The 14,619-nt window shown below is 41.0% G+C and overlaps 1 protein-coding gene across 3 annotated transcripts in view; it reads left to right on the top strand.

Moving 5' to 3' along the window:
* Positions 1-14,619, top strand: part of Specc1 (sperm antigen with calponin homology and coiled-coil domains 1) — a 258,219-nt gene that overhangs the window by 178,653 nt on the left and 64,947 nt on the right. For all 3 annotated transcript variants that reach the window (XM_051180438.1, XM_051180440.1, XM_051180439.1), the window contains 4 exons: positions 2,323-2,468; positions 3,641-3,741; positions 9,371-9,452; positions 14,306-14,459. In XM_051180438.1, coding sequence (XP_051036395.1) covers positions 2,323-2,468; positions 3,641-3,741; positions 9,371-9,452; positions 14,306-14,459 — 483 coding nt within the window. The remainder of the gene's footprint in view (positions 1-2,322; positions 2,469-3,640; positions 3,742-9,370; positions 9,453-14,305; positions 14,460-14,619) is intronic.

The following is a 14,619-nucleotide window of genomic DNA, read 5'->3' as shown; positions in this document are numbered from 1 at the left end:
AGAATTTTTGTAAAGAATATTTATCAACATATTTATATATACATATATATGAATTTTTTGTTGGCATGTATGTATATATACCACATGCATTCCTTGTGCCCTTGGAAATCAGAAGAGGGCATTTGATCTCCTGGAACCGGAGTAACAGACCATTGTGAACCGCTGTGTGGGTGCTGGGAATCGAACCTGGATCTTCCAGAAGAGCAATCAAAGCTGAGTCATCTCTCCAGCCCTTATTTCAGATGTCTGATCATTTCAAATTTTCGGATGATAATATTCAGACTAATTCATAATGTTAAAGCCAAGCCAGCTGATTGGTCAGTGAGTATCATCTTTGGATATGTGAAAACAGGCATCCTTTATATTAATTTAAATTGCTGTTTCCTTATGAAGCTTAAATGAATCTTTCCACTTATTGTTTGTTGTTTCAAACCACTGGAAAACTTAGATAACTAAGTTGTATGTAGGGTCCTCCATTTTATTCCTATTAAATTAACAAGGAATGACATGTAAATAACGTTTTTTAAATGACCTGCCTTGGTTGCTCTTTGGCAGTAAACCAGTTAAATAAGATGGACAGTGGCCCACTGTTTCATGTGCTCCAGAGTTGCTGATGTGGGAATAAGACTTTTTTTTTCTATCCAGACCTGATATCTTCTTAATATGGCTCCATGTTTTTTTCTGCACATCCACTTGCTAATTTTCCTTTGTTCTTTAATCCATTTATTTATTTTGAGGCAGTGTCTTCCCATTTTGCCCAGATTGGCCTCAAATTCCTGGGCACAAGTGGTCTTCCCTTGGCCTCCTAAGTATCTGGGGCCTCAGGTCACACAATCACATTGGCTCACCATATGATTTTATACCATGTAACACAAGGTGGGAAACAAAACAACCACCTCTTTGCATCAAATCACTAGGAATTATTAAAAAAAAAAAAAAAATCAGTCCCTTACCACTTCTGAAATGCCTGGTAGTTTTTCCCAAGGAAGTTTTCAGTTTACTGATTTTTTTCCCCTACCCAAAAAGAAGGGCAGTGCAGTGAAGAGTATAGGGCAGAGTAGTTTGTGTGCTTTAATTCTGCCTCACTTAAATTTAGCCTATTTGTGTTGATCATAGAGCAATAGAAGAAAGCAAAGAGAATTAAGGACAAGTAAATTCAATCGTAGGAACTTATGCATAGTTAGGCAAGTTTCAAAAAATTGGGAAATATTTTAAACCTTCACTGACCTTATTAAAATGTATTTCCAGAAATATTCTGTTTGAGCCTTTCTCATGAATTAGTCATCTTGCATAACAGCTGTGGCAATATGATATAATAAAAAGTGCAGTGATTTAGCAACAAGGAGGTTGGGAATTCTCATCTTGGCTCATTCACAAGGATATTAAATGACATCCTAAAATCCTAGATAAGAAAGCCACACATGAGAGCCCAATCATATGACCTGTCTTTAATAGTCTGCCCTGTGAGTCTCTACTGGTGTGTAGAAATCACACAACATATAGAAAATTTGCATGAGAGTGGAAGCTTTGCCCAGAATTTCCCATTCTTAGTCTCAGAGAGCAAGCATCATATGAAGAAGGACTCTGGTGTATGTAATGTAATGTAAGCTTTAGTTGGCTTAGGCAGAAAAAAATGTTAAGTAACTTGCAGACTTGCTAAGAAAACTGAATCAACTAGATTGCAGCCTGAGCTTCCAGGAAAAGCTTTCTGATTACAACACAACCAGACTACAGGAAGACCTGTTGCCTTTACCATGATGGGAACCCTAAACCAGGAGGTTGCCTGTCTGTTTAGAAAGCTGCAACCACTGTTCCTAACCCCAGGAACACTTTGTCTCTATTACAGTCTGTGTCAATATAGTAAATGCCTCATGTCCTGGCCCTGGCCCAAGTCTCTGATTGGCAATCTAAGTCTAAGAAACAGTCTTGGGATTCACCTATCCAACCGCTGAGTGTGCCACCTGAGGTTTGGAGCATGTGCCAACAGGCCAGTCCATTGTGTATACTGCTGACAGTTATTTGTGATAAATAATGCTTGTATGTTTTTTCACACTTGCAGAGATATTTTCACTGAGAGATATCATTCAATTTATAAATATTATTTCTGACTGTTGACTAAGAAAGTATAAAAAATAACTTAAAATTCAGAAAACTAATTTGAAACTTGGGATTTCCCCTTCCAGCTTTGCGCATTTTGTCCACATTGTTTTTTTTTTGTTTGTTTGTTTGTTTTGTGTTGTTATTTTGTTTTGTTTTCCATCTGTCTTTTCCCCTTGAGGACATCCTCCACCTTTTCAATTTGATGTGCTCTTTGCCATGCAGACCTGTGAATGAAGAGTCAGAGCCCTCAGAAGTTGATGCTGCTGGCCGATGGCATGGAGTCTATGTCAACAGAACATCTTCAGCTCCTTCAGAGTCTGCAACCACTGTAAAGTCACTGATTAAGTCATTTGACTTAGGACATTCAGGTATTTTATAAAAGTCTGCATTTAAACTCTAGCCCACATATCAAGCATGTCTCTGTTACACTGGCCCCAACTGATGGAACCAAGCGTTCACTCTAGCTCATGCCACTCTTGCTGAGGCTGTGAGGTCATGGGTAATACTGAGGCAGCCTCATTCCTTCTTCTACTTCCTGTAGTACCCCTTCATTCCTTCCCTGCCTCACAGAGTCATCCCTTTCAGGGACACCTTCCTGTGTTCTGAGAACCAGCAAGGATGGCCAGCAGTTTTATCTCCCAGGAAACAAACCACCTGTGTGCGTTTGGCCCAGTTGTTGGGAGTCTCAACTATTCCTCACTTACAATATGCTGTTGGATGTCTTTCTGCTTGGTCTTACATGTGAGCTGTCTGTTGCATCTGATCTCGGATTGGTTGGCAGCCTTTCCTGGAATAGTCTGACTGACTCACAATTTCCCTTTGATTGTGCACCTTACATACAGGAGGCAATTACACATTCATACTTTGAGCATATGCACAAATATAGTATGTTAAAGAAACATTGTACTTCTGTTCATAATAGACATAGCTTCCTTCTTTTGACTGTCACAAATGTGCTCTGTGTTGGAAAACTGGAAAAGTGGTTAATGCTAAGATGATCTGCTTGTCTCTGCTAAAGTAGTTTCCAAATTGCTTAGATTAAGATTAGGCAATATATTTTGAGAGGCAGGAAAACCCAGTGAGTCAGTCTGTAGATAGAGCATGAGTAATCAGTAATGATTTGTGCATTAACGTTCCTGTTGCTTCTCCCCGAGAGAAAGCTCATCACATATTCCCTTTCCTCCAATGTCGATGTCTGAGACCAGTTCTCAGTTCACTTTTTCTTTCTCCAGCTCTAGTGCAAAGGACAGAAGGATAAGAGAGTAACCATTATTCCTAACATTGTGGGAGTCCTGTTGCTTTGTCTTGAGACAAGGTCTCTCTACGTAGCACTGGTTGTCCTGGAGCTTGCTGTGTAGATCAGGCTGACCTCTGCCTCTCTCCCAAGTCCTGAGTCCTGGGTGCTGGGTCTAACTTGTACGCCACTACTTTCAGCTCATCGTGAGATTTTTTAAGTCACCAAAAAAAGATAACATCAAAAACTACTGTTTGCAATTTTGAACTGGATTTAAGCATTTATGTTCCAATCTCTTCTTGGCAGGTGGAGCCGGACAGAGTATTTCTGTCCACAAGACTCCCAGAAGCCCCCTGAGTGGGATCCCAGTGAGGACTGCTCCAGCAGCTGCTGTCTCTCCAATGCAGGTATGAAGAACCCCAGAGGCAGCTCTTTGTGTAAACACCTGAGGGTGTTCTTTGAGCATATGTGTGTGTGCCTGTGGAGCAAGAGGACTTATAGATTTAGAGTATACATCCCTCCAGTACTCATTTCACTTTAGTATTGGAGTGTAAGACCTGTGACAACAGAGATACTTGGTATTTTGTTCACTACTAGGTCTCTTGGCTAACATAGTAGGTGGCAGTTGTCACATCACAGTAGAGCCCAATGAATTTCTGTTTAATCAAGTGGAGGATTATATCAAAGGAACTTCTAATGTTAATCTTTATTGAAATAGCCATTCTTTTCTAAAGCCCACATCTAGATCATAGTTACTTAATTACTCTTGATGGCTGTTTCTATCATTGTAGATTTAACTTAGTACAAAAACAGAACAGTGAAGGTCCTTGTGCAAACTTTTGACGTCTTGAGGCACTATTTCTGTATGAGAGCGTATCAGGATTCATTTAAAAATGTTGGAAATTGCTCTAGTTAGCAGAAAGGAATTTAGTTCAGAGGCTTTGGTACTTCAAGACTGGAAGAGATAATAAAGCCTTGATGAGCTTGTGGGAAAGGCTTTCTGACATCTCAAGTTGCCCCTTAAACATGCTTCTGTTTTTGCTTGATTCAGAACATCCTTCACTAAGAGTTTACTTAGGACCATGGCCTCTGTCAAGACCTAAGATCAGCTTCAGGACTATATACTACCATATGTGCATCCAGGCCAGCAAAACCCTTGCCTCATAATACCCACAGCTGTGGGACCAGACACTAGAGCTCCTCTACAACAGGAAAGCAAATGCTTCCACAGCCAGCAGAAGAAGAAAAGGTCAGCTGTACCCTCCTGGCACCTTCCAGAGTTTTGAGAATGGGCCTGTCTGACAGAAGCCGGGTGACATGCTGAACCAAGCTAAAGAAGTTTAGGAAGCATATCCTTTAGCTCTCCAGTCTCTTATAATAGTGAGCAATGAGGGAGCTAGTCCTTAGGACTCCAGAAGTCCATTCCTAGAAGTGGGATGTGTACTACTAAAAAGGGGAGATGGATTGTCTCTGCCCTTGCACATTGAAACACTTGATAGATGTGTTCCTTCCATGTATACTTTGTTCACATATAAAGTACTGTTTCCCAAGATTTCTGACAGTCGGTACAAGTCATGGATTTCAGTAAGTGAGGTGACACTTGGTTTTACTCTGTGGGCTGTGCATTTTCTCATACATGACTATGTCATGTTGTTTTACATCTTCCAGGTATGTGCTTATATTCATGCTGACCACTTTTCTATGTTTTTTGGCCTTTTTCCTGTTTATAAGACACTTTGATGCATTTCCTTTAACCTATATGTTTATACAGAATGCTCCTATTAGGGGCTGAAGAGATGACTCGTGGTTAAGTGGACTTAGTACTCTTACAAAGGACCCAGATTCAGTTTCCATCACTCACATGAGCCTCACACTGTTGGTAACTCCAGCCTCTTCAGCAGGCACCTGTACTCATGCATATACCTACACACATAGCAAGCCACATGCCTTTTTTTTTTTTTTTTTTTAAGGAGTGACTGTTTTATCTTGTAACATTGTAATTTCCTTTTACTGAAGACATGGTTTTTCTTGTTTTTCCTGAAGCGTTTCTACTAAAGAGACCCAGTTCTGTGTTTTCTTCCATGGTTTTTGGGATTTTTGTTATCATTTAAGTATCTTTCTATTAGCTTATTAAAATAGTCTTCCTTAGTATCAAAGAAGCCTTTATTTTGTTAAAGAGTTTTTCTTTTTGGCGGGGTCTCATTGTGTAGCCATGGCTGGCCTAGAGCCTCCTATGTAAACCAGGCAGGCCTTGAATTCACAGAGATCTACTCACTCTGCCTCCCAGATATTGAGATCAAAAGCATGCACCACCATGCCTGCTCATTTGTTAAGTTTTTAAAACCACAGAAACATGAATTTGTGTCTAGGTACTGTTCCCACCTTCACCAACTCCTGGAAGCAAAAATAAATCTTTTGAGGAAGGCAGTGTCAAATAGGAACCTTACCTCACAGTTATTCTCTCTCTCTCTCTCTCTCTCTCTCTCTCTCTCTCTCCTTTCTTCCTTCCTTTCTTGTCTTGTTTGTTTGTTTTTTGAGACAGGGTTTCTTTTTGTAGTCTGGCTGTCCTTGAACTCAGAGATGCACCTGCTTCTGCCTCCCAAGTACTGGGATTAAAGACTTGTACCACTCCCACCTGGCACAGCTATTTGTGTCCAAAATCAGAGTCCTCTAGTCAGTTCATATAATCCCAGGCACATAGAATAGATGACCCTGAAAGAGTAAAACTCACAACAAAGGAGTTGGAGAGATGGCTCAGAGGTTAAGAGCACTGGCTGCTCTTTCAGAGGTTCTGAGTTCAATTCCCACAACCAGATAGTGACTCACAGACATCTATAATACGATGCCTTGTACTGGTATGCAAACATACATAGAAGCAGAACGCCATATACATAATAAAAAATCTTTAAAAAAAGTCACAACAAACAATAAACAACAGAAACAGGCATAGCAGATCCATATATTAATGGTATTAGACACAGATTTTTAAGAGAAGAGATGAATTCAGCCAAGAAAATAAATACCAGCACAAACAACAACTATAAAAAAGAACCCATTAAAAATAACATGACTTAGGCTGAGTGTGGTGGCACATGACTTTAATGCCAGCACTAAGAAGGCCAAGAAAGGTATATCTCTCAGTTCAAGGCCAGCCTGATCTACAGATCTAATTCTAGGACAATCAAGGCTACACAGAGAAACCCTGTCTCAAAATAAAATAAAATAATAACAACCTGCCCCCCCAAAAAATCAAATCACATGACTTAAATAAAAACTCAAATGTATAAATTAAGTTATAAATTAAACATTTACTAGGGACATTTGAGGGACTGACTACAATACAGCAGAAATAGTTAAGCTGAAATGCAGATAATAATGGAAGAATGAGCCAGGTGGTTGTGGCACTCACTTTTAACTCCAGCACTCAGGAGGCAGAGGCAGGCAAATCTCTGAGTTTGAGACCAGCCTGGTTATGAAGCAAATTCCAGGACAGCCAGAGCTGTTGCACAGAGAAAACCCATCTTGAAAAGAAAAGACAAAACAAAAGGTGTATATTGGGGTGGGGTGGGGTGGGGGTGAAAAGATCTGTGGAGGGGTTCCTAGAGAGGGATGGGATTAGAGCTGGCAGGAGAGAGATGTAAAGAGATGAAGCCAAGAGTTTTGAGAGCTGATGGAAGAGTCCAGCCATAGGCAAGAATGACAATGAACCCAAGCTAGAAGTGTACAGAGAGCCACATGCGGGTGCATCAGTTAAAACTACTAAAGACAGAAACACTATAGAACACTCAGGGCTGGACCTCTGGTGTCAAGGGAGCCAGGACAAGACAGTTTCTCCATAAAGTGACAGAGCAACTGAAGGAGAATAATTGCTTCCAGGGATTCCTTTTGACCTCCCCTGGTATCCTCACACACAGCACACACACATAGACACATAGAACTAAAAATAAATAAATAAACCTTTTTTTAAAAAAATCTCATATAATGATAATAAAATATTATAAATTATCACTTTGTGCTAATAACTTTGAAAAATCTTTGAAAGTCATAAAAGTTTATGTTTATTTTAGTAGCCAGGAGTTTAAATTATTTCTACAAAGGAAACATCAGACCCAGAATGCTTAATAATAAAATCTCAAACATGTAAGGAGGGGAATAACATCAGTTAATCATGGATTCAAGGAAAGACTAGAAAGAAAGTGATAAACTTTTCAACTCCTGGGCCAGGGTTATATTACTTCTGGTAAGAACAGAAAAGACAGGACAATTAAAAGGTGAGTCTCTCATGAACCTTCATGTATAATCTTGAACAAAATTTTCTCAAACCTAATTGAACAGTGTATGAAAAACAAGTCAAAGGATATTTGTTCCAAGAATGCAAGGTTTTAACTATTGAGAAGAATCAGGAATTCACCATAGTAACAAAGAAAGAAAATATGTATTCTTGTCTTAGTGGGTAACCACCAAGTGTATTTGAGAAATACATTTGTGACATTGGCAATTGAACATACTAGGCAAGCTCTCTACCACTGAGTTATGCCCCCAGCTCTTGTTTTGTTTTTTGAGATAGGGTCTTGCTAAGTCTCCCAAGCCCTAGGTAAGTCTTGAATTTTTAATCCCTCTGCCTCAACCTTCTGAGTATCTGGGGTCACCATGAGTCTTGGTTACTTTTCTTGATTTAAACAAAGAGCTGGAGTGTAGTTCTGTAGTGAGTGCTTGCCTGGTATAGACAAGGCCATGGAGTCAGTCTCCAGCACTACAAATAAAAAAGAAAACCCCTAGGTTGTTGAGATGGCTCAGTGAGTAAAGGCATTTGCCTTTTAAGCCTAACCAGACTTCATCAAGGTAGAAAGAGAACCAGCCTTGTGGTTCTCAACATGCCATATTGTCCTGTGATTACCACACTTTTTCTTTATGCCTGTGTCTTAATTTGGATTTCTATTGCTGTGATAAAACATCATGACCCAAAGCAACTTGGGGAGAAAAGGGCTTATTTCATTTCAGAAACTCAGGGCAAGGCAGGGAACTTACAGAGGCCACAGGAGAGTGCTGCTTACTGGCTTACACCCCATGGCTTGCCCAGTCTGTTTCCTCATACCATTCAAGACCACCAGCCCACGTGGGTTGGACTCTCCCACATCAATCATTAATCAAGAAAATGTCCTGTGCAGGCTTGAATCTTTTGAGGAACTTTCATTTTATTTTTCTCTAGCATCAATATATGCCCACCAGTAGTGCATACAGGCCTAATTTTTTTTCATATCAGCACCAATACTTGCTATTTTCTTTTGTTTTTAAATAATGGTCTTAAGAGTTGGAGTGAAATGATATCTCCTGGTTTTGATTTGCATTTTCCTGGTTGGTGATATGAATCATTTTTGTGTATACCCTTTGACCATTGAAATCCAAAAGGTAGATAGGTGTGTGTGTGTGTGTGTGTGTGTGTTAGTGTTATGTGCATATGTGAATGCGTGTCTGTGCAGGTTTGCATGTTTGTGCACGTGTAGGTGAAGGTCAGAGGTCAACATCAAGTATCTTCCTCGTAGCTTTCCATCTTATTTTTTGACATGAACATGGAGCTGACCAATTTGCTAGATTAGCTAGTCAGCAAATTCCCCCTTTTCTGCACCCCTCCCCATCACTCCAGGATTCTCCTGTCCCTGCTTTCCAGTGCTGAGATCATAGGCATGCTGTTCCACCTCACTTAAAACTCTATGTTTACATTTATCCTTGAGAATGTATGGAATATTCCAGAAAGGATATTCATAAAGCAGATTAATAACAATTACCACTGGGAAAAAGAAGTGGTAGAAGTGAACTGGGGATTAACTTTTCATTATTTGTTCTCTTTAAGCCAGTTGGACTTATTACAACTTGAAAAAATACGTTGTTTTAAAAGCTCCCTAGGGTGTGACCATGTGCTTAAGAATTGTGTGCAAGCACAGCAGTGTGCACTTGTGCACTGCTGTTCTCATGGGGCGAGCTCATCATGCTGATGTGCCCTTTGATTTTGTTTCATTTTGTTTTGTTTTTTGACAGAGACATTCAACCTACAGCACCATGCGGCCAGCCAGCAAAGGGATGGCTCAGCGCTTGGATTTGCCAGATCTGCCCCTCTCAGGTAAATGACTAAAAACACAATACTTTTGTCCTATTTTAGTGGTGTTTACTTTTCCATTGCTTGAACATGAACTCGGTGGCATTTATTTCTGATGATTCCATCCCCTTGGGGTGCACATTTTGCCCATCCGATGCAAATGTGCAGCTCACACTAGAAGAAATGCCTCCTTCTTGCAGCCCTCCTCAGTGTGTGTGGATGCAAGACAGATGCCGGCCTGGCTGGATTTGATTTTTGTTTGTTTGGTTGGTTGGTTGGTTGGTTGGTTGGTTGGTTGGTTGGTTGGTTGGTTGGTTGGTTTTTGGTGTTTCCAGACAGGGTTTCTCTGTGTAGCTCTGGCTGTCCTAGAACTCACTCTGTAAACCAGGCTGGCCTCAAACTCAGAGATTCATCTGCCTTTGCCTCCCAGGTGCTGGGATTAAAGGCTTGTGCCATCATTACCTGGCTTTCTCCCCACCCCCCTCTTTCTCTTCTTCTTTTTAATAAATGTAATCTGAAGACAATACCTTCTATTCTTAAAAAACTTACTATCTTATGCAAAAACCCTTGTCTGGCTTTGTGTTTGTCCACTGACTCCAGGCCTTAAAATGCACCATTTTTAGCCTCTTCCCCTTGTTGCACTGCATCCTTTTTAAATTCACACCCTGACAGTGTAGCTGAGGTTGCAATTAGTGGGTTTCATAGGTCACATCCTCATTCCTGCTGGCCTCCAGTGCTGATGGCACAGAGCGGTTGCCAATAAAAGGGAGGTCAGAGAAGCCCTGCTTGGCCTTGAGTCTCTCGGCACTGCCATTCCTATCCCAGCTTTGACTTTGGTTTCTTCATCTCTAAGATGGAAACATTTCTAGGGCTGGAAAGATGGCTCAGCACTTGCTGCTCTTACAGAGGACCTGAATTTGCTTCCCAGCACCTGCATCAGGTTGCTTACTGTCATTGTAACTCCAGGGGATCTAACACCCTCTTCTGGCTGCTGGAGGCACCTGTACTCATGTGCACAAATTCACACTCATACACATATACATAACTTAAAATAAAATTGACTTAAAAATCAAAAATAAAAAGGAAGAAGAAGAAGCACCTTTACTTAATAGGGTCACTTGAAGGATTGGATTAATTCATTTAAAACACTGAGGACCCTGTCTGGTTTGTTGTGGGCATCATAGAAATACTTGTTGCTAATCATTTTCCTTGCTGTTGTCTGATGAGCCTGTTCAGAAAAAAAGGACAGTGCTATTTCTCTAGTCAATGTTAGTGAGTTTTCTGCAGGCTTGGTTCCAGTCCCCTGTACTAAGCTAGTATCACAGTGAAGCAAGACACAAAAAGTTATGCTTACTCTGTGTTGTGATTTAAGTATGCAACAGCAGTACATCTAAAAATACCCATAGCTTGCTTAATAGCTACATTATCACAGATAATCATCTCAGCCTTCAGCAACTAAGCATCTTTTTCCTGGCAGAGGCTCTTGCCTTGAATGTTGATGTCTACTGACTTTGGTCAGGTGGTACTTGCTGAAGCTGGATTAATGGTGGGAATTCCTAAAATAAGACACCAGTGGCACCTTACCTTGCCTTTCCCAAGGGCCTTTTCCCACATAGCACTTCTTTCCAAATCAGACTCACTCCCCTCAAAAGGTGGCTTTCCTCCTGAGTTCATGTCATGTTCTGAATCATTTGATTTATTTCAAATGTTCACATCACCTTTACCAGGTAGGGATTCTCTCTCAAGGAATTACTTTCTTTGCTCCTCGTAAGAAACAACTCATCACTGAGATGCGGCGGTTCAGTCGCCACCTTGGGTTCCATTGCCAGCCTAGTGCCTTTGCTGTTTTCACACCTTCAGTGATTCCCCACCACTGACATCTGAGACCCCTCAAAGTCATCACCGAGGGCTGGGATCAGCTGCTTCCAAACTCCCATCTATACTGAAGTTTTTACTTCTTCCCACGAATATTCCTAGTGGCATCTGAAGTCCTGAACCTTTCCAGAAAGCTTTCCGTTTATTTTTTTCTCAGATTCATGGGAGGAATCATTATATGTTGCAGCTGAAGCTTGTGAAATGTTTGCTTAATAAAACTCGAAATTCAGAATTACTCCTTGATCCCCAGACTGTGGAGTGGCTTCTATGTCAGGAAGTTTGTAAAAAGTCAATAAAAGAACATTAAATTTGTACATCTCCATCAGTATTCTTGAGTGACCAGCCAGGAGTGCTCTCAGTGGACAGTGAGGGTGGTGGTGTTTATTTTGCTTATCACTACATGTGTAGGTAATGTATGTGTAAATATGCACTACCACAGCACATATATGGAGGTCAGAAAACAACTTAGTGGAGTTGGTTCTCTCCTGTTACTTTTACATGGTCTCCAGAGATTGAACTCAAGTCATCAGACTTGTGCAACAATCGCCTTTACCCCCTGATATATCCTGTAGGCCCTGGACAGAGTGTTGTTGCTGTTGTTGGTGTGTGTGTGTGTGTGTGTGTGTGTGTGTGTGTGTGTGTGTGTGTGTATGTATGTATGTATGTATACGTATTGTATATGTGTGCAGCATGTGTGCAGTGCTTCGAGAGGCCAGAAGAGGATTCAGAAACCAGAATCTAGTACAGACACGTGTGAGCAGCTATGTGAATGCTGGTAACTGAATTCAGGTCTTCTGCAAAAACAGACAATGTTGTTACCCTGAGCTATCTCTCCAGCCCACAGAGGAGTTTTGAAAAGAATTTTTGTGTGAGAGAGCCATTGGTTTACAGAGTATTATAAAGAGATGCACTGCCATCTAGTTTTCGCTGTTTCATTTATGGAGCATAGGCATCCCAGGGCTTGGTAAATGAGTATGGCTACAACTCAAAGGCATTCAAGTCTTAGCACCTCTTTCCCAGAAATGGAGGGTGGAGGCCAAAACATAAGATTGAAAACCTGTCTGACTTAAATATATGCATCATTATGTAATATAGCACATACTCTATTATGTGGTGTAAAATGGGGAGTAGTTTACTTGCATGACTATTACTAGGTGATTTTTTAAAATTGTGGTAAAAGCTATACAACATAAAATGTAGTTCTCTGTTAGTGATTGTAGTTTTTATGTCTTTTTCAGTCTATTCTACCAACTTCCAGATTTCCTAATTATCTAAAGAACCATTCTTTTGATTGACAAGATAAATAATAAAGTCGAGACCACAATTACTGTTGTGGAGCTCATTGGCTGCCATCCTCCTTCTTACCCCCCCCCAGGCACCTGTCTCCTGATGATGACTCTATTTACTATAATAAAGGACTGCATAGTGAAAATTGTTTGCTTCTAGCTATTTCCAGCAACTGCTTGTCAACACTGAGGTCATCCCTAACTGCAGATTAATGTTCTGTTTTTGTTTTGCTCTTCAATGATGTAGAATTGTTTTTCTCTGCTTTTTGGACCTAATTGGCCTCACCCCCCAACTTTGCCCGTAATTGGTGGCTATTAGCTGAAGAGGTGCTGTTTTTTTCTGTGACCGGGTGACAGGAGGTGGCCCCAGCCGGGCCCCAGCTGTCCTGTGATGTTCAGCTAAACCACCTAAGTCTCACAGCTCCAGCTCCCACTCTGTATGAGCCAGCCTCAAATACTTTCTGTTCTGCTCTGCTCCACTATTATGATCCTGTGAGAGATATCTGGAGGATCCCGCTCATTTTTGTGCCTGTTCCCACTAATACTAATACAACAGCAGAAAGGAGCCTTACAAAGAAAGGGTTCTGTTTGGTTTAGTGAACTTTATAAGCCTGTAATTGGAACAGCTTTTTCTCCTGCGGGCTGTTGTTCTTGGTTTCCCACTTTTTGTCTGCTGCTGTCTGTGACCTGACAAGTCACGTGAGACGTTTTCCTACCAGCTTTTTCTCTGGGATATCCGCAGCATAAAGCAAACCACACTAGTTAGAGGCAGAGCGAGAGAGAGGAGTGGCGGTCCTAACTGGGTAGCTGCACAGGGCTCTTAGAAGGGCCCTGATCACTGTCTGAGAGTTTAGAATCATTTTTGAACAAAGGACTGCTCTGGCACTAGACTCTTCCATTCTCTGCTGTGTGGGTATTTTACCTGCATGTATGTTTGTGTACCACGTATGTGCCTGGTACATGTGGAGGCCAAAAGAGGGTGTGTTGGATCCCTCAGAACTGGAGTTACAGATGGTTGTGAGCCACCATGTAGGTGCTAGGAATTGAACCTAGCCAGGGCTTCTAATCACTGGGTCATTTCTCCAGCCCCAGTAGATGCTTTTTAAAAAGATATATTTTATATTTATTTCTTTGTTTGCTGTTTTCTGTTGTTGTTGTCGTCATGTGTGAATGTGAATGTGGGTTTGTGTATCTGTGAACATAAGAGGGGGCCAAAAGAAGATACTGAGTGTTCCTATCATTCACTACCTAATCCTTTTGGAGAAGGGTCTCTCCCTCAATTTGAGTTTCTCATTTCCTTGGTGAAGCTATGTGTTAATAATAAGCACCAGCAATTCTCATTGTCTCCATCTCATCAAGACCGGTTACAGAAGTGCGCAGGACATTCTAGCTTCCTGGGATCTGAACTCAGGTCTTCATGATTGCGCAGTGAACAGTCTGAACAACTGAACTATCCATCCACCCTGGCACAAGGTTTTATAGTTTATATGGGTAGTCCTGCCTGGAGAATTCTTTCTAGAAAATATCATACCCCTATTTGCATTTTTATTTATTCCAGAAACAAACAATTTATATGTGTGTGTGTATGTATGTATGTATATATGTATATGTAGGAGTATACCTATGTAGCTATGTCTTTGTGTTTGATAATAAAGTATGATAACCAGTCAGATTTCTTCCCTTTAGAAATGGGTGACAATGTTATTATTCACACAGATCTTCTGAAGGGAAGGGCTGAGGACCGGAAGTCAGACCCTTACCTCCGAAAGAGTCCTTCACTGGAGTCCCTGAGCAGACCCCCCTCTCTGGGCTTTGGGAATACCAGGCTGCTGAGTGCATCCACTGGGGGTCTGAAACCAAGCAAGCTCAGGTACCGGATTTTAATGTATGAGAAATGAGATGAACATCGTTCTCTTCCTTCTGTCTCATCCAGTCAGTCTACTTCTGAGTGACAGTGCTTAAGATATAGAACATATCTTCAGCAAATCTAATAAGGCACTGCATATTATTTTGGGACAAAATCAAGTGAA

This window comes from Phodopus roborovskii, unplaced genomic scaffold, assembly GCF_943737965.1.
Source record: "Phodopus roborovskii unplaced genomic scaffold, PHOROB, whole genome shotgun sequence".
Lineage (NCBI taxonomy): Eukaryota > Metazoa > Chordata > Mammalia > Rodentia > Cricetidae > Phodopus > Phodopus roborovskii.
This window is presented reverse-complemented; position numbering and strand designations above follow the sequence as displayed.